Source organism: Condylura cristata, unplaced genomic scaffold, assembly GCF_000260355.1.
Source record: "Condylura cristata isolate star-nosed mole 26May11 unplaced genomic scaffold, ConCri1.0 scaffold00033, whole genome shotgun sequence".
Lineage (NCBI taxonomy): Eukaryota > Metazoa > Chordata > Mammalia > Eulipotyphla > Talpidae > Condylura > Condylura cristata.
In genome coordinates this window covers 12,176,705-12,200,136 of record NW_004567134.1, presented here as the reverse complement: position 1 = coordinate 12,200,136, position 23,432 = coordinate 12,176,705, and the positions used below count along the sequence as shown (strand labels likewise).

Below are 23,432 nucleotides of genomic sequence, written 5' to 3'. Positions count from 1 at the left end.
CCCCGCCCCTCTGTGTTTCTGCTTCCCTCCTGGAGGTTAGTTCACTCAGCTGCCCGGGTGGGAGGGGGTGGGGGTGGGGGGAGTGGGAAGTGGTGGGAGGGCTGAGACATGGGGAGGTGGTGGCAAAGCACATGCCCTCCTGGCCTCTAGGCCCAGCCGCTCAGTCTGCAGGTGGCCCCGGCATGCTCCCACCTCCAATGGGGGACCCCCTCACCCCTGTATGTCGGGTGAACCTGCCAGGCCCCTACTGGGACAAACGAGAAGGTGGCGGGAGTCAAGTGGGCCAGCAGTGGATCCTGGCTCTCTGGGCACGGCCTCCGCTTCCTCCATGGGAAACAGCTGGGTGCCGCTGCCTGCCCCGTGAGAGTTAGTGGTTCATGTGTGTCAGAGTTTGAGGCGCTGGGTGGGTGCACAGAGTTGCCACGTCTCCCCATGGCCCTCACCAGAGGCTCAGAATTCTCATCTTGTAGTTGAGGAAACTGGAGCAGAAGTGAAGTAATGCTCTGCCATTTTGGAACATATCCGCATGGAGCTTTTCATGTATTTTTTTTCTTCTTCTTTATTTCGCCTTTTATGGTCGTGAGGGTGACCGCAGGAGATTGCCGAAAAGGGAGAGATTTTTCTTACTTCATCTAGGCACCTCCTTCTTCGCAGGGGATCTGAGGAGTCCAGGATGCGCTTGGTGGGAGCACAGGCAACTGACCTCCAGGGCCAGGGGGATCAGAGGCCAGCATGAGGTCTCCAAAGGCGGGGGCCAGGCTGGCAGAGGGAAGGAAGCTGGGAGAGGCGGAATGAAGCCGGCACGCAGTCGGCGGGAGAGGGCGACCTTCGGCTAGGGCACTTTGCGTCCACCCAGAGGCTGCGGCACAGCGGCCAGGAGTGACCAGAACAGAACCACAGGGTGGGTGGGGTGCGGGAGCTAGGGAAACAGAAGCGATTGAGAAACACTGATGCCCAGATCCCCCTGAGCTATGATGTGGAAGGAAGTGCCCCCAGCGGCAAGACGGGCATCCTGCCAGTACCGCCCACCCGGGCTGGTCCAGGCCAGCACACCAAGTTCAAGGCAGAGGTGGACGCTGCCGGGGCGCGACCATGCTCCAGGTTACTTTGTCATGCTGTGGCCCCGTGGCCTCCATGAAGTCATCAGGCTGTTTCTGAGTCACGTTATTTGCAGAAGGAACAGTCCTCTCCTGAACTCCACGCTGCCCTCGTTATTGTCACCATTTTGGAGAGGAGAGTGAAGGTCAAAGAGGTTGCAGTGTTTGCACAGCACTACCTGGGGGCGGAGCCCAAACTAATTCAGCCCAGGAATGTCACTGACCCACGTTCTTTTCTCAGCAAATTGGGAGCCTCGAAGCAACATCATGGTGGGAAGAAGGAGCCACACCAAGCTGCAGAAGCCATGGTGGGCGGCCACTTTGCATGCAGGCCCTGCCTCACCCCCGAGAATGCCACCGGGCTCTGGGAGAGCATGGGGGAGCATGGAGACTCCCCGGGGAGGGGCGCCTTAAGGCCCACGCGGTGGAATCACCTTCCGCCCCTGCTCCTCTCACCTGTCCACAGCCCTCGCCCGGCCAGGCCGCAGGAGAGGAGCTGTTGTGGGGCAGCCTCCAGCCAGTGCAGGGGCTCCCTGCGCCCTCATTCTGCGGCTTTTCTTGCTTTCCCTTTGGGTTTCTTATTGCACTTCCCATTTCGGTGACCATTCCTTTTCTGGTCTTTTTCCCATAAGAATCTGATGTTTATAAGGCACAGTGGGAAATGCTTCTTTTTCTAGGAAAGACCATTGACTCAGAATAAATCGAGGGCATGGCAAAAGCAATTAACACAGAAAGACCCCCACTCCCTAGAATAATAGCTTCAGTGCAAGTGCTTTCTAGACTAAGATGGCAAAGATAAAACTCTGCTCACGAGTGCCCTGATGTGAAGCGTAAGACTGTGGGAGGAGAGGGATGCTGGTAGCCTGAGAAAGGAGGGAGGTGACAGAAGCTTGTCTTGCAGGGCAGAGCAGTGCTGTTGCTTTGCAGGAAAGTCGGTTCATGGCTCTGTATGTTTTAGAAAGTCTCCATTGGCACAGCCTGGCCTTCCCAATACGACTTGGCCAACACTTTCTAACCCAGGCCAAGTTTGGCAGTGTTCTGCTATCCGTCAGCAACTGCTGTGTAACAAGCCACCCAAAGCTCGGTGACTTACACACTGGCCATTTGTGTAGCTCATCACCCTGTGAGGTGGCTAGTGTGGGCTCACCTGGCTCTTTAACTGGCAGTAGTCACTTGGTCCACAAGGCAGCTCTGCTCTGGGCTTCCCTGGCTGCTGACTGGGGCGGGGGAGGCCTCAGTGACCAGAGCTTGTCTGTGCTGTTGGCAGGTTAGAGGGCTTCCAGAAGCTACGAAACCTTTTGGCCTTAACTCAGACCCAGTCAAAAATCACCTTCACTGCATTGCTTAGGTCAAAGCAAATCTGGAGCTCAAATTCAAGCCTCACTGGAAGGAGATTCTGGGGCGCACTGCAAGGAGCAGAAGAGTTGCTCTCCCTTTTGCAGCTACCTACCAGGTGACCAAGATGAACGTACAGGTGTGTTTCAGAGGAGGCAGAGGTGGAAGGTTCCACGGAACTGTGTCTCAGGGAGCTATTTCTGATCCTTGTTTGCTCTACCCCAGGATGTCTCTGTGGTTAGGGAATTGTCTTGATGGTGCTGATCCGGGCCAGCAGAAGCATCATGGCTCTAAAAGGGCGCCTCAGATTGATTGTCGTCATTTCCCCTCCCCCCACACACTCAGCTCATTCATTTTCATACCCTCAATACCTTGGCACATCAGCGTAATAACCTGAGTGCACTAACTCCAGTTACAACCGTTTCTCAAGGGCAGATATGATTGTGGCTGATTGCAGGGCTGGGTGATTTTATTTTCCTCTTCTGTACTTATATACACCTGTATATAAGTCAAAATATCAACTCAGAGTAGAAATTGTAGTAAATATAAAAGAATTTTTTAGTTAAACTAACCTTAATCCAGTTACCCAGAGACAGTCAGTACCTGCTTTGAGGTCACTTTTTCAGGATGTGTGTGTGTGTGTGTGTGTGTGTGTGTGTGTGTGTGTGTGTGTGTGTGGTATTGATGTGTTCAGGAATGACTGAATCTCATGGATTTGCCAATAGGATGGACCCTGTGAGTCTTGGGGTCCAGCCTCCATCACCACTGGGGCCGCCTCTGTCTCGTTCACTGTGCTATTCTGTCTCACAGTTGTATTCCCTTTGTTTTTCTTTAAGTTGTTTCTGAGATTGGAGAACGGCAGCCCAATGTTTTGAAACTCAAGAGAAGTAGGTGTGAGACCATCTCCTGAAACAATGGCTCGGGGGTGGGATGGGAACTCTTGTCCCAGACCACGTCATGTGGCCTGGGCTGCTTTCTCCGCAGCAAACCTAAAGGGAACGGGGCCCTGAATTTCACTGGGAGCGACTTCCTGTGTCTCCTCCCTTCCTCTCCACTGAGACATCGTCTGCTCCCGTGGTCCTCCGCAGTACTGTGACCCCAGGTACTCATCATGTGCCCCGCCTGCCGCCAGCTCTGTTTTCTCCAAACCACCCACAGACCTGCTCTCCATATTCCGCATTTTTCTGACTCAGCTGGAGGGACAGCAGGTCTTTGGGGTGGGTGGCTCTTCGCTGGTCTTTCCCTTCTGCTGCGGCACCCGGCCGGCCCTCAGCACATGCTGGTGGAATGAAAGATGATTGGAATCAGAAATGAAGGTGGGCTAGAAATCAAGGAAGGAGGACATCATGTACTTTTCCTGTGAAAATGAATCTTGTCTAAATCTATGCATTCCACAGACATGATACAGGACAGCTGTTTGAAATTTTGGCTATAGTCCTTTTCAACTAGAAAATAGCATCTATTTGAACACCCTGAGGGTTTGGTTTCAGGTCACCCAAAGACAGTACATGCAGTGAAATTCAGCAAGCGGGTATTGAGGGTCTGTTGCCTCCTGGACCTCAGGCCAGGCTCCAGAGTGGTCATCACCGCCATGCCAGAGACTTTGCCCCAGATCTCGGGCAGCTCAGCAAGTTGCCATATGCAGGCTGGAAGCATGCTGGGGCTGTAGACACAGAGATGAGGGAGCAGCTCCTTGAAGAAGGGGCGGAGGCAAAAGAGGGTACACTTGTGCCTGCAGGCTCAGCAGACAGAGAGCCCAGAGACCCCAGCCCTGCAGTGAGGCCCAACCCCACCACATCTCCTCCGCATTCATATGCCCTCGGGGAGCAAATCCTTATTACAGGGCGAGCTGCATCCCGAGGGAGCCTGAGATGGGATTTCCGTGTCTTTGCACAGCCACGCGATGGGAACTGCAGTGACTGTCCCCACTCAAGCCTGCGTAGGACTTGAGACCCAAATTCCCACGTTCCCACGATCTTGCTTGTTGTCTGGAGTGAACTAGTGATCCAGTAAACCATAAACTCTGAGTCGTCTTAGTTCTCTTATTCTTGAAAATCTGCTGTGAGCCTTACCTCTTCTGGGTGCTAGAGATACAAAGATAAGACATGGCATCTGCCCCAAGGAGCCCGGCGTCTGGGTGTGTGGCTGTACAACACAGAGCCCCCAGCACTCAAGTGGGGGCCTCAGCTTATAAGAGATGAGAGCTGGTGGAGGGGGGCACTCCAAAGGAGGATGAGCAGGGGAGTGTTCCCTGAGGTGTGTCAAGGTCCAGGGGTGTGCCTGGTGCCTGGAGAGGACCGGGGCTGGTGGTCCAGAATGTGGGTTTGGGGCTTCCTCCAAGCCCCAGGCCACTGAAGGACAGAACCACAGAGGGGCCCAAGGAGGCAGGTGAGAGGGCAGGAACCCCTCAGAGGAGACAAGGAAGGAGCTGGCAGAGGAAGACTCTGATTCTGCCTGGCAAAGATAAGGAATAAGCAGGACTAGATCTAAGCAAATGGGTAAACTGAGGAAGGGACCTAGAAGCCAAATGAGGCTGTCAAGCAACTCGGACATCACCCCGTGTCATGTCAAGGGCTCAGTGTGACCGGAAACTTCAGGTTGGAGAGGAGGGAGGGCCCAGGCTGGAGGAGAGGAGGGGAGTGTGCTTGGAGACCATGTGGAGGTGGTCAAAGCGTACCTGTGACTCGGGGAGAGGAGAGTGTTGTGTGGAGAGGGAGCTGGGCCGCAGTGGCCATGGGGATGAGGAGGGGCTCAGAGAAACCCGGGGACAGGTCGGACGGGCCGTGCTGACGGGGCGCGTCAGGAAACCCAGCGGAAGTGGCTTCGTGCTTTTGTTCCACTTTTCCTGAAGGAGCGTGAGAGACTATTCTGCTTCAGCTCACTTCTGCTGCACTCATCAGCGGGAGGAGCTCTGGCGGCTCATCTGACGTGGTCAGCTCTGCGGCACTGTTCTTTCTCAGCCTTTTTTTTTAAACATTCATTTATTTATGCACACAAAAACTGGGGTAGAGGCCAGAGGATTCACAGTGCTGAGGAGAAACTCACTGCTGAGGGGAGCAGCGGACAGGATGGGAGAGGTCTGTTGTGCCATGTGGATCAGCTCCCTGGCCGGGGATCGAACTCAGGCTGCAGTGGCTTCGGTCAGCTTCACAGTGTGCTTTAACCCGTTGAGCCACCAGGGAAGGGCTTCTTCCTCAGTCTTCGTTCTCTTTCATTTCCACCATATGGATTCCTGTGTGGGCCGCCTCTCTTCCTTGCTCCTGGCCACTGGGCCGCCCACACCATTCCAGCTCAGGTCTTAGGGTTTGACTCCGACAAATGTAAATCACTTTGATTTACCAAATGGCAAACTGTCATAGAGCAATGGACTCCTTTTCTGATGTGCATAGAAGCCAATCACCCCGTCACCAGATTGTGAGAAAAAACTTTATTGCCAAGCAACTGGTGAGAGGGCAGGAGGTCAGTCTACCTCCTGATTTAAAAAGAGGATGAGGTTATGTAGGTTTTGGGGACAAACAACGGAGTTAAATTTTATTAGCTAAGAAATGGGCTAAGGACAAAGAAATGTGGCTTAGATTCATCAGCTACCTATAGGGAACTTTCTAGAACTTCAGTAGCCGAAAGGAGGACCTTGTACACGCTCCCACTCAAGCTTAATGCATGAAGACACTTGCTTTCAAGGAGCTGGAATTTTGAATTTCTGTTTTGGGATCCCTCACCATTGGGAAGCGCCCTCTCCCTGCAATTCCAGCTGGCCAGGGATTCAACATAAACTTAGTCACTTCTGCTTGCTCAGGCTGGGTCATTTGCTGATAAGCTTCCTGGCTCTGCTATGTCTGCAAAACCAAGTCTCAGAGAATAGTTTTAGAAACATTTATTTTATTGATTTGCCTGTGTGCACTTAGATCTGAAAACAATTAAACCACTTAAACTCAGTCATAAAAACAGAACATTTCAGTCAGTTTTATAAAGGTTGGAAGGGAGTTCAACTTTCTTTCATCTTCGATGGCCTGCTCTCAGTGCTGTCACTGACGGACAGATGTGCTCTGGACATAGCCACTCGGAAGCCTTGTCTGCCCTGAGGTGGTAAAAGCTGGGCTGTGCACACTGAAGTGTCCCTAGGCAGACGCAGCCTACAAAGGTGATGACGGCAACCCAGATGAGCAGGGTCACCGAGAATCAGAGTGGTGAAGTAGTTTGCCCAGCTCGAAAGTGGCATCAGCATCTGAATCCAGATCTGCTGTTCAAAACCGTGTTCTCTCTGCCTTCCAGGAACTCTGACCATCAGGGGTTTATAGTGTGAGGGCAAATGTATTAGTCTAAACAGAGTCTCTTCGATCTGTTTTCTAACACAAGGCAAGATAACCTTAAGGACACAGAGAAAAACAGTTTGCAAATGGAGCCTTCTGTAAATTCTGGAGCAAGGCAGGGATTTGGCAAATTATTGCCAACCCCCTTGAGATTTTTCCCCTTCAATTCATTCTAAATAAAATTTTAAAAATATATTACACATTTTTGTGACGTTTCAGACCCTTGGGATTGCTGATTTTTTGCAGTTCTGTAATTTGTCTCAAGCAGAGGTTGGAATTTGAAGAGCATCCTGTTATTTTGTTACAGACTTTGTATTGCTTGATCTCATCACATCCTGGAAGTTTCTGGTAGTGAATGCCTCTCCCCACCCCACAGCTGTTGCCTGTTTATAAGCCTGAGGCATTTGCTGTAGATTCAACTTTCACCAAAAAGATCTGGGTGAAAGGTCTGACATTGCTGGATGATTCTGCAAACCCAGCCCCAAGCCCCACCAGTTCACAAGACACAAAAACACTGGAGAGTGGCCATGGGCGTGCCTCAGGGGACACGACCACCCATCCCACAGTGGAAACCAGCCTCCCTCAGTCTTCTGCAACCCTAATCGTCATCCTTACAGTGTGATACGAAAGGAAGATCATCCTGCTAGATGCCAAGAACCGTAGTTATGACACTTTTTGTCATTCTGTTTCCTCTTATTTATACAGTGGAGAGTAGGATGTTTTCAAATAAGCCCTCTAAATATGAAATCCTGAGAATGCATTATTTCTAAAACGCTGCACCGTTAACAGCCTTTTAGCTGGTTACATTATAAAGCATGCTGTAACAGCTCAAAAACAAAAAAAAATCTGAGCCGAAATGTGTTTCCATAGCCCATATGCTGAATTCTGGCATCTTTATACCTTTTTCAAGCTGTTGTCAATTAGTAAAGAAATTAATTTCTGTCTTTATGTCCTTTGTAAAATCGAGCTCGTGCTAGGATATTACAGAGCCATTAAGTTTCCTCCGCGGATGGTAACTCGGTGCCTCTGTGTACTGGGAAGAGGAGAATATGTTGTCCCAAGTGTCCGTAAAGGGAAACCTGGACCATCAGCAAACAGACGAGGAGGAAATGGCTTTTGTTGAGGGAAACAAACTGTTTTCCAGGCCAACAAGCTGTGATCCTGGACTTTTTGCCATATGCAGGTTTTTTTGAAAATAGAGAGGCAGAACCTTTCTGATCAGCGCTCTTCCTTGCCCTGTGAGGGGAGAGCGCCCACACAGGAGCGCAGACTTCTCTAATCTGGATCAAGTTACTGCTGTCACCCCTTCACCCTATGAAACTGATTTAGGTTCCTCTTTGCTCCCATGCTCTCTAATCACCAACATAGCGTTTTGGAGGCAGCAAGTAGACACAGGACCTTGGCTAATAGGGTTTCTGCTGTTGAATGTCCCGGGGCACGGAACACAAACCAGACCTTCGTCAGGAAAGGAAATCTGGAACTGTGATACCTACATTTTAAGAAGCATGATCACCTTGCAGCCTGCAGATGGAGGGGCTGTGGGAAGGCTGGTATCAGTCTCATCAAGCACTGAGATTAAAGCCTGGAGTTGGAAGATACAGGACAGTCTTGCGGGGGGTGGGGAGGGTGTCTTGCTGGAACTGTCTGCCGTGATGTGCATGACCATGGCGTGAGGTAACAGCACTAAGTGGGCTTCCTGCCCTTCACTTCTGGGTGCATCTGACATGGCTCAGTCATATAGAATCTTCCTGCACTGGGGACTTCCAAACAAAGTTACCCCAAAGTCTACATTACTTTGTGGACACATAAATTCTGTGGTTCTCTCCCCACCAAAGGTAAAGTAGTGGGTTCCCTTTTAAAAAGGAGAGAAAAACATATGACTTGAGGTACATGTTTTTTTAAGCCAAAACAATAGTTTTCTCTGGAAACCAAGGGTCATAATGGAAAGAAGGTGGCTTTTGCCACCTCCTGTATAAATGAACAGTTGTATCAACTCCCAGGGCTGATAAGGATGCAAAGAAACTCAGATTTCCATACTTTGCCTGGGACAATATGAGGGTTGTCAAGTTGGAAAGCAGTTTTTATTCTCTGAATGAAAACTCATAAAAATATCTCTATCTTTTGATCTAGAAACCCCATTTTAGCAAGCTAATGCTAATAGTTCTCTAGCATGTGTCTGAGGGACCCAAAACTGTCAAGAGCACCTACTATAAAAGTGGGTGAAAGCCATCCATACACACAGAGGCAAAGGAAGCATTGGCTTCCTGTGAAAGATTTTAGTTGGTTGAGAGAGAGAGAGAAAGGGAAGAGGAGAAGAGAGGGGAGGAGAAGGGAGGGGTGGGGAGGGAAGGGGAGAAGAAGGGAGAGCATTTCAAATAACAGCAAGCTCTGAAAATTACCCATCCCTGGGAGCAGATGCCCAGACAAACAGGCTCTGCTGAAAGTGGGGTAGTTGAGTCCCAAAAGCTTGCCACAAGTCTGAGGTACCTCCTGGCAGGGAATGACAAGAAAGGGGTTAAGCAGGTCCCAGAAAGCTGGGACAGTAAGAAGAGCCCAAAACTCAGACTGTGCCGTATAACCCACCATGAGGTCAAGATGCCTAATCGCTAGACTCCAGTAGCTTGTCCACGTGCCTCATCCAAGTCTCCTCCAGTATCTCTCCCAACGTCTCTTGCCCTCCGTTGCTCTCCCTCCAGTATGCATCCCCTTCCCTCCTTCCCGGCTGCCCCCACTCGTGCACAGCATGCTGGGAATTACGGCCCAGGCAGCACCGTGTGAGTGGGGGAGGGCAAATAGCGCCCCTTTCACTGTGCTGCGCTCGTCCCTCTTTCCTGGAGGTTCAGCTGCAGCAATTCTGTAAGCACCTGTAAAGAGATGTTCATCTTTGTGGTATTTAAAATAGCAAAAGACTGAAAGTAATGTCAGTGCCCGACAATAAGAAGTGATTGAATCTTGACTGTGTCCGCGGATGGGATATTATGCAGTCAGCACAAAACACAAATACAAATTATAAAACGATGTGAGGGAAATATTCATATATTTTATAGTAAGTCAAAAGGCAGCTGTGAGCCCCGGAACCTAGCCAAGACCTGACACATGGTCGAGAAAGACCTTGTCTAATTGGAGGACTAACCTTCTCCCTGACCCACACCCTAACTCATGCCGCTGGGACCAGCCTTCACAGTGTGCACAGAGCAAGGAGACAGATTCTCCCTGACTGTTCTTGCTGGAATGCATCCCTGTAGCCAACTCTACCCAGCTCTTCAGTTCCTTGTAAGTCACCAAGTCGCCGGCTTCCTGGGTGTCCACGCATGCACTGATAAAGGCAGAGTCAGCATAGACCAGCAAATTCGCTTTGTCTTATCTGGGTGGGTCAGGAAGACTCTGCATCGATACCAGCCTGCCCGGGCCCCACCAGGATAGTCCAGAACCACAGACAGGGTGAGTGGCCTCACAGAAACAGACAGTATGATTTTGTGAGTGGCAAATGTGACGGACTAAGAACCACATCAATACACAATTTAAGCTTTTCCTGTCAACCTATCTCTTCGAGGGGTTCCTAGGTTGGTTCTTACCATGCTTGTTGGCAAGTGACTGCAGTGAGACCAGGCATGACTCATGATTATTCTGGTTGGCGGGGGCAGGAGTGGTCGGTCACATTCACTAACTCATTTATTATTATTATTTTTTTTTAAAAAAAGATTTATTTATTTGTGCATACAGAACTGGATACAGGCCAGAACTGGGGCAGCGAGAGGCTTCACCAGAGACAGAGCAGGGAGCAGAACAGACAGATGGACAAAGCACACTGCTGAGGGGAGCAGCGGGCGGGTCAGGAGAGGTCTGCCTCGCCATGTGGTCACCTCCGGGGCAGGCGGGCATCGAACTCATGTGGAAGTGGCCTCAACCTCTCAGTGCAGTGCTTTAACCCGCTGCGCCACCAAGGAGGGCCCACTTACTCATTTTTATTTCCCCAACTAATATTTGTGCACTACTTTCTGGGTGGCCAGCCCCCTCCTGAGCACTTTACACAGTTAACCTTACCAGCAATCCAAGGAGACAGGGGCTCTTATTACCCCCACTCTGCAGAGACAGAAGATGCGCACCCCTGTTAGACCTCTCCCCACGTGTAGCCAGACTTGATCCAAGGAAGAGGATTCCAGAGTCCTCCCTACCCTTCTCGGTGGCCTGCCATGATGCTTTTCTGTTTTTCCCAGATAGCCATCTTAAACACGTGTTACTTCTGTCATCAGAGAAAGAGGCGGGTGTGCGATTTAAAATGCAGGCAAATGGATGCAGGCTTTTCTTTATTCCACATGACTCCTCCCAAATAGAAAGCATTTCCAGACTGCCCAGGGGAATGTTCTGTGAAGGTGGTCATGTTCTACTCTGCCCAGCTCAGTATGGTAGCCGCTAGTCACATGTGGCTATCGAGCACATGAAATGTGGCTGGGATGGAGTTTTTCATAGTTTTCATGATAGTTCATTTAAATGTAAATTTCACCGACCACGTGGCTGGTGGCTCACCTGCAGGACGGTGCGATTTGGAACCACCCCTTTCCACGGCCACGCTGCTTGATGGCATAAAAGACTCGGTGCCCTGCTGTGGCAGCCAGGCCCTGCCTGATCTACTCTGGAGTGGCACTCTTGCAGGGGCTGGGCTGGCAGCCGAGGGACAATTCTCCATCCCTCTGGGCTGGCAGATGAGCAGCGCGCCCAGATGGCGGGGGTGGACAGAGAAAGCCAGATGGCCCGTCTCTAACCTCTTCATGGGCAGGGCCAGGAGGCCAGCAGGACGCCTACAGACCTGGCAGATGGCTTCTGCCAGAGGCCTCCCTGTGCCTTGTCCCTTATTCTGACGAGGCTGGTAGAGAAGGCCTGGGGCTGGCTTCTAGGTCTGCAGCCTCCACCTCTCCATCATGATCATGAGGGACCCCCACCAGGCTCCTTATGAAATGACTGGGAAACATGGCCTCCTGGGTGTGACTAGCCTTTGCTTGAGGCCTCACCAGGAGAGCGTAGGGCACTGTTTGCCAACTTCTGGGAATCACAAATATTTCTGTTATCATACTACTATGTGCCGTATGTTAATACATACTTAATGCCACTTTAAGAAGGAGTAGGAGATTACACTGTCTCCTGGAGGTCGTGGGTGATGTCTTAGAACTGACAGCTTACACGGCAGATGTTCCCATGCCAAGAATTCAGGAGTTCCGTGGGCCCCAACCCCCATCGTCATCCTACCCAACTAGCGAGCGCTTTTTGAGGACTTCCTGTGTGCCATGCACGGTGCTGGCGAAATCATGCTCACACCCTGGGGTGGGCTTTCAGGAGAGGAAGCTGAGGCTTCAGAGGTGAAGTCTCCTGAAGACCTGGCCCCAGGCCCCAGAGGTGGAGCTGAGACCCCAGAAACTCCAGCCTTCATCCCAGTCCTTTATTTCATCCTCTTATTTTCATTCCCTGTCTTTAAATTGAATGGCAGCTCCTTCTTCCAGGTTTGGGTAGTTACTGTGAAACAAGGGATATCACAGGCCTGGGGGGCTAGCAGAGGACCACGAGGAAGCCAGTCTGTCTTTTTGTCTTCATAGCTGAGCTTGAATTTGCAAAATCCCGTTCATTCAGTTTGTTCACTAAGTGAAATGTTAGGACACTTATCCCTGCCAGGCCTTTTATTGGAGGGGAAATGGAATCCTCAGGCCAGAGGGGCCATTTCTTATGCCAGCTTTGCTCTAAGATCACCTCCCTTTACTGTCTTTATGAGGAAAATGCTGTCCCAGCTCCTGTTAACTCTGGAAGCTCCTGGGTCCTGATCGCAGCTATCTTGGGTTGCTCCTGTCTCCAAAACATTCAGAAAGTTCTACTTCTTAAGTATTAAAAATACAGCCTTTCACATGTTGGAGTAATGAATCTGCATTTCTTTTTAAAAGAACTTTCTTTGTCATGTGCAATCTCCTTTTTTTTTTTAAGCAGCTTTTGTTACCATTTCAATGGAAGTGAAACTTGGGTTAAGCTGTTTCTGTATTTTTATTATGTTTTACCAACTCAACTCCAAACAACGTCATGGTGCTACGGAAACTTCTGTAATCTGGAAGAGGACACAACAGATCTGAGTTAAGTTTTCAAAGGGGAAAAATAGGTCTACTAGATGTTGAGCCTGGGAAATGTTGGTGTGAAGGAAACTGAGCTAAAAGGTAACCTAACACCTCGTCTGCATGGAGGCCCTGGTTCGTGAGAGTGCATGCCCGTGTCTTTGGAGTGGAGCAAAAAGAAATTCCCAAAATTGTGAACCAGACAGGTTAGATTACAGAAGACTTAACAGGGAAGAATGCTGAACACTGAGATGTACCTGCTGAAACTGAGAAACGAAGGAAGTAGGAGAAAGGCAATGGAAGCTAGCAGCAGCTGTACTATTTTATTTCCCCCCCACAACATTATAACGTAAATAGCTGTCTCCCCATGTTACAGATGAGCAGATGAAACGGCCATCTTGAAGTCTGTGTTTCATTCATTCATTCATTTATTGATTTGTAATTGAATGCCATTACATAGGTATGGCTTTCTTAAAAATATGTATTTTTGCTTTAGCTTGGTTTATTTTTATCATTATGTAACATGGCATGTTTACGCCGTTTTCTCTAACTTGCTTTTTTGTTTTCCTTTTATTAAAGATTTTTTATTTTATTTTATGCATTCAAAACTGGGATACAGACCGAGGTGCAGGGGCAATGAGAGACAGAGTGGGGAGCAGAACAGGCAGACTGATGAAGTACACTGCTTGAGGGGAGCAGTGGGTGAGATAGGAGAGGTCTGCTGCACCATGTTGGTCTCACCCCCTTGCCCAGGATCAAACTTTTATTGAAGCAGCTGAGTTTAGCTTCATAGTGCTGTGTTCTAACCTGTTGTGCCACCAGCGAGGGCCCATAACTTGATTTTTCAATTGTATTTTTTTTAAGAATTTTTTTTTAAAGATTCATTTATTTATGTATTTAGAACTGGGGTACAGGCCAGAGGTACAGGGGCGGTGAGAGGCTTCACTGGAGACAGAGTGGGGAGCAGAACAGGCCGAGTGACAAAGTAAACCACTGAGGGGAGCAGCAGGTGGGTCAGGAGAGGTCAGCTGCGGCGTGTGGGTCACCTCTAGGGTGGGGATTGAATTCGTGCAGAAGAGGCTTTTGCTTCTCAGTGCTGCATTAACCTGGTGCTCCACCAGGGAGGGCCCTGTATATTTTTGTTTTTAAGATTCATCCCTATTGCTGCCTTTAGCTTAGTTTTTTCCCTTGCAAATTGCTTCTCTGTCTTTTGGCTAAGATCGAGAGTAGTTTTCATCTGTAGAATGTTCCCTTCTCCCACTGGGGCCGCAGACTACCCTGTCTACTGGTGTGAGGGCACAGATTTCTCTCTGGCCTATGGATATATGGAACTTGGGGGCTGTAAAGTACAGGATTCCAACCTAATCGAATTGTTTTCCAAAGTGGTTATACCAGTTTCTCTCTTTCTTGTAACATGAGTTTGTGACTCCCTTTAGAAGTATGGGTCTAATCAGATGCCCCCTAGTGCCTGATGGGGTCTGGCTACTCTGGCCTTCAGCCCAGAGGTGGCTTTAATACTTTCTTTGGGTCTGAGCTCCCATCTTGTGTTTCTCTAGTCCAGAGGCTCCACGGTCATGGTCTGTGCCCCCGGCATAAACCTCATGCCTGGCAGGAACCCTTCTTCCTGCTATTTGCTGACCTCCTGAGGGCTGGCTGGGGCTGATTCCGAGTTGTGGAAGGAAGGTCTGGCCTCTTTCGATCAGATGTTCCCAGAGAAACCAAAGCCAACCTTTTGAGCCTCCGCTCCACTGGAGCCCCATGCCCCTCCCATGGCTGCCTTACTTGGGGAGGAAAGATCCCCTGGAGTAGCAAGAAAGGAGATATGCAGTGATGTGAATAAATAAACAGCCTGCAAAGGAGCTAATTGCGCCTTGGAACGCTGTACCCCAGCGTTGTTGCCTTGGGGCCATGCCAACATGAGAGACCGTTTCAAAATTAGTTCTTTCATCTATTAAGAGTTGGTTTTTTGGCAGGCTGAGCAAATCCCGGAAGGCCACCTGTGTGGCCTGTGGGAAGGCAGCCACCTTGGAGTGCTGAGGGAATACTCTGTGGTTGGCACCTCCGAGAGGAGCATAGGTAAGGAGTAAGGAGAATCGCCTGTTTGTGCAGAACCTGGTGGAGAGCTCCTGAGTTAAAAATTAAGAAGACGGAAGCCTTGGGCTTTGCCGTGAACCCTCCCTGAGTGGCAGTGACGCTGTCACCATGAGGAGGCAAAACTGGGCCTCAACATCTGAGGGAAACCATCTGACCCACTAGACGCGCCTTGCTGACATTTGTCTTTCAGAAGATAGAGGCAAGGCGGGGTGGTGCTGATCTGATACTAACACCTGTGCTTTTTTGCCTGAATTTTATTTTATTTTTTCTCCCAGCCACCACCCTTGTGTCCCCTTGTCCTTTTTTCTTCTCCTCTTCCCTCTTTACCTCAGAACCCTGAGGATGTTTCTTGAGGTCCAATATTTCCTGGAAGAATTTTACATTGTCAAATTGTCCATTAAATGAACAACCCATGTTTATTTTTTATTATTTTCATTTGTTTTGCTGCATATAGTTTTTTCACATTCCATCCATGTTGTTGAAAACAGCTGCATTTAGCTATGTAAATTCCATGGGGTGTATGTGCCACGTCTTTTTGATCCACTCATCTATTGAATGATTTAGGTTGCTTCCATGGCCTGGGTGTTGACCATGGTATTGCACATGGTAGTAGCATGGGAAGTTATCTTCAGGTAGAGTATGTTGTAAGAGACAATGAGTGATTATTTAATCATTCAGCAAGGAATTAAGTACACATTTTGCATCAAATATAGTGCTAGTGTGTTCTAAAGATACCTGGGCATTTTCTTAATCAGGTGTGATAAGAAACATGGAAATGATAGTCATTTCCATGTCTGGAAATGTATAGTCATTTCCATGTCATGGAAATGATAGTCATTTCCATGTCTGGAAAAGTAGGGCTGCAGTCACGGAGTTGGGCCTCTTTAGTCAGGAGCCATTTCTGGAAATGTTGCCTAAAACTCAAGCACCTACCCTTTGCATGCCTGTGTAAGGATCCCTAGGGAATATGCAGATGAAGGAAAGGTGATTCTTGCTCTCAGGGGCAGCTCTGGCAGATAGGGGCATACCTGTGCTTGCTGCACCTCCTTCACAACAGACATTAGTCATCCATAGCAGACATCACTAATTTCTCTTTGCTCCCAATACAGTTTTCTGCCCAGAGCACAGAACCACCATTAGAATCCTCCATAGCACAATGCAGGGATTGTGGGCTCCAGCCACCTCTTTGAAATGTTTATAACCCTGATTCTAGAGACCCACAGGAGAAGAAAAAGAGGGGCAATTCTAACCAACTCCTGTGAGAGGCAAGACGTGATATAGGAGGTATGGAAAGGGGAAAATCACATCTGTGTTGAAGGAATTGCAGTGATGGAATTGATAGGATTTGAAAGGTGCTTCAAGGACTTTACCTCTGGCCGGGTGCAGGAGTAAGGGCATAAAGGCAGGCGGGTGGCAAAATGAGAGGCACAGGGCGGGAGGGTGGACAGTGCTTTGAGCAGTGATGGACATTTAGGTGTGAATGTGCTTTTCTAGTGGGACCGCAGAGACCCGTGGGAGCCTTTAGTGGAGACCTCAAATGCTGAGCTGGAAAGTATGGACCGAATTCTGCAATTCGGGGGGACGCTTGACTACTGCATGATCAGGGCAGTTTCAGGAAGAGGAGGCAGGGCAGCACAGAATGGTTTGAGTAGGGAGAGCTTAGGGTGGACAAAGTACCTGTTCAAAAGTGATTACAAATGAAAGACAAGGGACATAGATGTGCATAAGTTCGAGGAACGCAGAAATGCAAAGGACACGGATTCAGGGAACTCTGGATAGAGAAATCTGGAAAGAGCAGGAACCAGTTAGAGTAGGATCGTAATAAATCAAAGATTATAGGCCTGTTTTGGGTTTGAATGATTTGGAAGGATGAGGGGGTCATGAACTACCATGTGGAACCCCAGAGGACAAGTTTCCATGCAGTTTGAGGAGCCATGGAAAAACCAGGGAAATCCTTTGGACCTGTGGTGAACAGGGCCAGTCTACAGCTTTGGAAGGAGCCAAAGTGATTTATTTTGATATATGGGGGTGGTTGGACAACACTGAAAGTATTAAATGCATCTGAAAGGATGAGGCTTAATTTTATATAATGTGAATTTCACCTCAATTAAAAAAAGAGTACCGTTGGTACACAGATCCCTGCCTCACACCACATACCAAGATAAACTCTCAAGGATGGAAGATTAACATGTAAAAAATGAAACTTTTCTGGAGATGGAAGGTGGCCCACAACACTGTGGAGAAGGTGTACTTCATGCCATTGAACTGCACTTAAAAGTGCTTGAGAAAGTAGATTTTATGTATGTAGATGTTACAGCACACAAAAGATGAAACTGGAAACAACTCGCAGAAAATGTGGCTGACTTACTTTATAACCCAGGAGTAGAGGAGGCCTGTATAGCTAAGAATAAAAATTTAGATGCCATAAAAGACTTGTAAATGTGCTATTTAAAAATAAAAACTTTCTGCATAAACAAAGACAAAAGGCAGACAGCCAAGTTATAGACAAAGAATTAAAGAAATTTCAAGAAGAAGTGCAAAGCCCTGTTAGAAAAAATAAACAAGGACATGAATTCTCAGTTTACCAAAAACAAACAAAAAAGTTGACTCTTAAATATGAGAAGTCATGAAACGTATGTTTTCTCTCCTGTCATTTGGACAAAAATCAAAACATCTCTGTGGTGGGGCTGAAAGAAATGGGTGCCCTCTTGCACTTCACTGATATATATCCCCCATGCAGAATTTAGCAATTTTAGCAAATTGACCCAAATTACTTATGCATGTATTTTCAAACAAGAAACCCTGCATCTAGGCATATATCCTGAAACTACACCTTTACAAAAATGCAGTTAAATATCCCCAGATATTCATTAGAATGTTTAATAAATAAGAGATTGCTTGGATAAACTGCAGTTAACTTCACAAGAGAGTGTTATGTAGCAGTGAAACAGAATGAAGATGCAGTTTTTGGTTCTTTGTGATAGGAAGTAATTCTCAGAACATGTTAACAGTGGAAAAAAATATCTTGTGTAGCTATGCAGCATGCTAACTTTTCTGTGAGGTGGGGGGATGGGTAAGGATAGATAGATGATCAGTACAGGACAGGTAACAGATGAGTGGATGGAGGGAAGAAGAGAAGGGAGGGAAGGATGAATGGATGAATGAACAGACAGGTGGACAGATGGGTCAGTGGATGGATAGCTAGGTAATTTACTTATTTTTCCCTGAGGAAAAACGAGGGAGCAATTTAAATGATTAACTATAAGAAACAAGAGGGGGGTGGGTCGAGGGGATAGGAACAAGATTTAACTGGATGAATCCTTCACTGATTTATATATTTGGAAAAGATAATTGAATTGAAAAGCAGAAATGTGAAGTCTGTGATTAAAAGCATATTTAATTTGAAATTAATTAACCTGGCTGTGTATCAGTGAGGACACAGCATGCAAAGAAAATAATGAATACTTGTTTGTGACATTTTGACCTTCGCATACAGTGGGCTGGCTCTATCATTGAACTATATTCTAAGGACAAAGCAGAAATGCAGAGAGACGTAGGCTTCCCTCAGTTAATTGTGTTGTTGGTTGTAGTGGTTTTGTGATTTTGAAGCTAGTTTGTGTATTATAAATGCCACAAATAACTACATTAATGCTGTAAGAACCGAGATTTTCAGTGTCAGAATCAACCTATAAAATCAGAGAAGTTAAAAAAAAAAAAACCCTAGAACACTGATCTTTAATGGAAAATACCAATATAAATTCAAAAATTAAGTTTTCAGAAATTAAGTTTCTTAGTTCTGTCCTCTGAAAGGGCATAGAAGCAATATGCACGCCAGGGAGCATTGAGTACCCCCACATGTAAATCTTAATTTTTTTTTTATATTGTAAACCTCAATTTTAAGCACCATTCCACAGTTTAAAAAAAAAATGGAGAAATACTTCTTAGGTTTAGCTCTGGGGCAGGGAAGAACTGAGGCGACCTGATGACATTTGTGTCTAGAAGCAAAGAACATGGACACACTGGGAGGGACAGTTGGGTCCGGGTGCAAGACTCTTTCCTGTTCTGGTCTGTTAGCAATAGAAGTGAGGGGAATGTTCTAGATTAAAACAGACTAAAAAAGAATAGCAGCCACATACAATATCTGAACGTCACAACCTGGTTTTGAAAAAACAGCTATAAAATCCTTGGTGACAGCAGGAAAGTGACATTGGGCCAGAGTTCCTGGCTGCATTGGGGTGCTGGGGTGGGCCCGGGTGCTCAGGTAGCGGTGGCACTCTGACTCTGAGGACAAGGGTTAGCCTGAAGGGGTGACGTGTCACAGTAACTTTGGCTGATTTTATAAAACTTTTGATTTGGAAACAACCAAGTTTACAGAAAGTTTACTCCTACACACACACACACAAAAAAAAAAAACTGTCTCTTCTTTACCCACATTTGCCACTTGTGAAAATCGGTAATTTACACTAAATGATTCAGCCCTTTTTATATCTATAGAAGTGTAAACACAAAACAAATAAAATGTTGACAACTGTTGAACAAAGATGCCAGACATATGGGTGTTATGGTAACATTCTTCTCAGGTTTGCATGTGTTTGAAAACTTGTGTAGCTAAAAAGTTGGAGGGAAGAGCTGAAGAGGGCCCCACTTCCAATTTTGAAAGATCTTCAAGAGATACTGTCATGTGAAAAAGCGAAATGTGGATCAGGATACATTCTGTTTCTTACTGCTTGAAAAGGGGATCACTGCAGTCATGAAGTAGATTGGAGGAGATGTTGGTGATGTATTCCATGGCATCAGTGATAGAGGTGTTTCTAGATACTTGACCCCAATAACAAGGAAAATAAAAGTAAGACTCCACCACTGGGATTACCGCATATGGAAAGGCTTTTACACAACGAAAGAAAATATAACTTAAATATAAAATACTTAAGTTTTAAATCTAAATATATCAAATGATATATATCAATTTTATATATATTAAAATTCAATCATATTTAAAATATTAATCACTGGATTAATAATATACTATTATATATAATATAATTTAAATATATTTAAATATAAAATATTTAAGTTAAGAAAACACAAGTTTAAATAGATATCCTAAGGATGGGAGGAAATCATTTCATAAATCCCATCACTGACAAAAGGTGACTATAAAAAAATATGCACAACTCAACAGTAGAGCAACAGACAGCCCAATTAATAAGTTCACAGAGTGCAAACAGATAACTCATCGCAAAGGACATCTGTGAAGACCAGTGGATGTCTGGACAGATGTCGATTACTGCTTCCGGTAACAGTGATGCAGATTATACTGCTTCCGGTAACAGTGATGCAGATTAAAACCGCAGTATCATCTCACACCCGAGAGACTGGCACATATTAAGAAGACCCCCAGCAAGTGGGTGGGACACAGAGGACCCCATTTATACTGTAGGTCCACGAGTTTGGGGAGACTAGAGATGTTTGGAACTTGTCTGGGGTGGAGTCCGGTGAAGAGGCGCCGGTCATCAGGAGGCCCTGGTGTGGCCTGGCTCTCGGGCTCATGTGCCCCCCAGACTTCAGGGACCCTCTGGGCAGGGCGGCGGTGGGCTGTCCGGAGGCATACCCCAAGTCAGAACTCAGGGTCATGCCCCGAAACACTGAACAGAATTACCCTACGCCCACAATGCTGCGTCCGGGCTTTCACCCAGAAGAAGTGACAGTGGGAGCCTGGACGGATACTCGCACCCCATGTTCGCAGCACATTAGTCACAATGACCACAGGGGAAGCAGCCCAGGTGGCCATCGGGGTGAGGGGGACAAGGAAACGTGCGCTGCGTGTGGATCGCAGTGCTCCCCAGGCTTGGCGAGCAAGCCCCAAAACGTGCTCAATGTGGATACCAAGTGCCAAGCCAGGAACGGACCCAGGGCCGTGCTGGGCTCCCCTGCTGCCCCGTCCACTCACACGCACACTTAGAACAGTCACTTGGGAGAGGGGTGCAGGGGAAGGGCCAGGGTGATGGTGCTCATCTGCTCAGGCCGCCGCGACACAGCCACAGCGCTAGACATTTATTGCCTCGCATTTGTGGGGTGGAAGCTGAGATCGGGGAGCTGCTTTCTCGCCGGGGCTTGCGGGCGGCCGCCTTCCCCCTCAGCTCCTCTTCCGTGAGGACGCCGGTCGGCTGCAGTAGGGCCACTACCTCGTGGTACCTGGACCGCGTCTCCGAGGTCCCATCACCTTCTGCGCTCGAGGGGCGAGCACCTCACGCCACGTTTGGGGGCGATTCCGTTCCATCCGGCCGGGAGAGGTGCGCGAGCTCTGGAGCTGGCTGATGGCGCTTAGACGGTGTCAGTGTGCTTCATCCTCCGAGCCGGACACTAGGAACAGTGGCAAGAAGGGTGATTTTGCGTTATATATAGTTTATCATAATACAAAGTAAAAATATACTGAAACAGGGAAAAGAATCTTGAGAGGCACGGGGGAAGTGGGGTGCCTCTGAGAGGGGCCCCCGGCTGATGTCAGAGAGGCCAGGGGAGCTGACAGCGGGAGAAGGGGACAGCGGGAGGCGGGAGTTTGTGAGCCGGCCACAGCGCGTTTCTGAGCCTAGGTCGGGGCAGCGGGCAGGCCCAGCGGGCAGAGGCCTCATCCTTTGTATCTGTGAAGTGAGCGTCGTCGCCAGCGTGCCTGGCCACAGCGTCCTCGAGGGGGTGCTGGAAGGGGCTGGGCGAGCTCGCAGTGGGCACTTCCGCAGGAGCCTGCTTTGCCCTGGTGCGGGTTTTCAGCCAGCCCACCGCCCGCCCGCCCTCAGGCGGACCTGGAAGCCACAGCTGGCCTGCTGTTTCTATAGCGACTAATGTCCTCCAGAGAGCGGGGACTGGAGACACCCCAAGGAATGAGCAGCGTGGGGCCGCAACAGAGAATAAACTCCGGGAGGGTAGAACGTGACCCAGTTTCATTGCCGCCTAAGTGAGAAGATTCCTGGCACGCTCTCTTGGCTACTCTTTAAAAGACGTTTGTCATATTGTTGTCACTAAACCCGGAAAGCGAGGTCACCCTGCAACGGTTTGTGTTGTTCGAGGCTGGCATTGAAGCACATCCCTGAGGGCCCGGGAGGAGCTGGGGAAACCCAGGGAAATCCAGGCCCGGCAACCTGCTCTGGCCACGGGGCCGAAAGCTGCGGAGACCGTCCGCGCCGCCCTTTCTGTCTTCTTCGGACGTGGCCTCAAGGAAGACCCCGGGCGGGCAAGCCGCTTTGCGGGACTTCCACACTGACTCTTCACTGCTTGGCTGCGGACATTTTCCCTAACTGCTCTGTCCCACAGCCTCGCGGTCTGTAAGGGAGGGGAGACAGCACCGATGGCCAAGAGCTGGAAGGGCTTAAGTGAGGTGTGACACTCAGGTCTTTAATAGGCACAGCCGGTCACTAGGATGTGGGCACCACCGCGCCGGGGCAGCACTCAGCCCCCTGTAACTGCGTCCTCGTCTGCCTTCCCTTGCAGTCGGTCATGGGCAGAGCGAAGGAGAGAGGATGGTAGTGTCTGACTTCAGCGTGTTCGTCAGGGACGTGTTGCAGCACGTGGACATGATGCAGAAAGACTACCCGGGGCTGCCTGTCTTCCTGCTGGGCCACTCCATGGTAAGTAGGCCTCACAGGCCCCGTCCTGACGCGGCCTGGTCTCCAGCCTGGTGTGGGCCCTTCTCCTGCCCATCTGCTTTCGGCCAGCCTGGCACACCCCGCTCTGCACGTCCCACTGGGGCTTGCAGGCAACTTAGAGCTTAGGAGACAGAGTCCTGGGGACAGCCCCGACAGCTCACAGCCTCGGCCATTCCTTCCCGTCAGGGCCCCAGGCAGCCAGAGGTCGTCCCCCACCCGGGTCCTTTCTGAGGAATACCCACGTGGAGCCTCTGGGGAAACACCTGTTTTTCATGCCCATGACCCATCAGTCTGTTTCCTGGGAAGGCTCCCCAGGCCCCATCTGTCCCCTGCGGAGCCACACCTCAGAGTGGGGAGGCATCTCCTCGGGGAGAAGCCTGGGGATGTCCCAACCCTACAGGGACAAAGACTCCCTGTGGAAAAAGTCCTTAAAGGCCATGCAACATATGAAATCCCCTAGGAATAAACCAAGTGTAATCTTTACAGCTGAGGTCCTCAGACTGACCTCCCCCGGGACGGGCTTCCTAGGACACTGGCAGACTCTCCAGCGGCTGGAATTTGAGTGCCCATGAAGCTTTGCACTGGGAACAGGTTTCCACCCCTCTGGCCCCCAGCCTGACCCAGTCCCAGCATTTTTCTGACTGGCCTGGCTCCTGTAAGCATTTGCAGCTTCCACCTCCACTCATACTACCTTCTGGTGAGCAAACAGCCAAGGTTCCAGCACAGTCCACATTCACTCTCTTTCTTGGAACCTAAGTTTCTGGAATCTCTAATAGAACCAGGAAAAAAAAAGTATAGCAACCTCTTATTATCATCCTATTACAAAAAAAAAAAAATCTTATAATACGTTTGATGGCATGGCTGAAT

The 23,432-nt window shown here is 48.8% G+C and overlaps 1 protein-coding gene across 2 annotated transcripts in view; it reads left to right on the top strand.

The window, feature by feature from the left end:
* Window positions 1–23,432, top strand: part of MGLL (monoglyceride lipase) — a 95,510-nt gene that overhangs the window by 47,586 nt on the left and 24,492 nt on the right. For both annotated transcript variants that reach the window (XM_012732152.1, XM_004692322.2), the window contains exon 4: window positions 22,411–22,547. In XM_012732152.1, coding sequence (XP_012587606.1) covers window positions 22,411–22,547 — 137 coding nt within the window. The remainder of the gene's footprint in view (window positions 1–22,410; window positions 22,548–23,432) is intronic.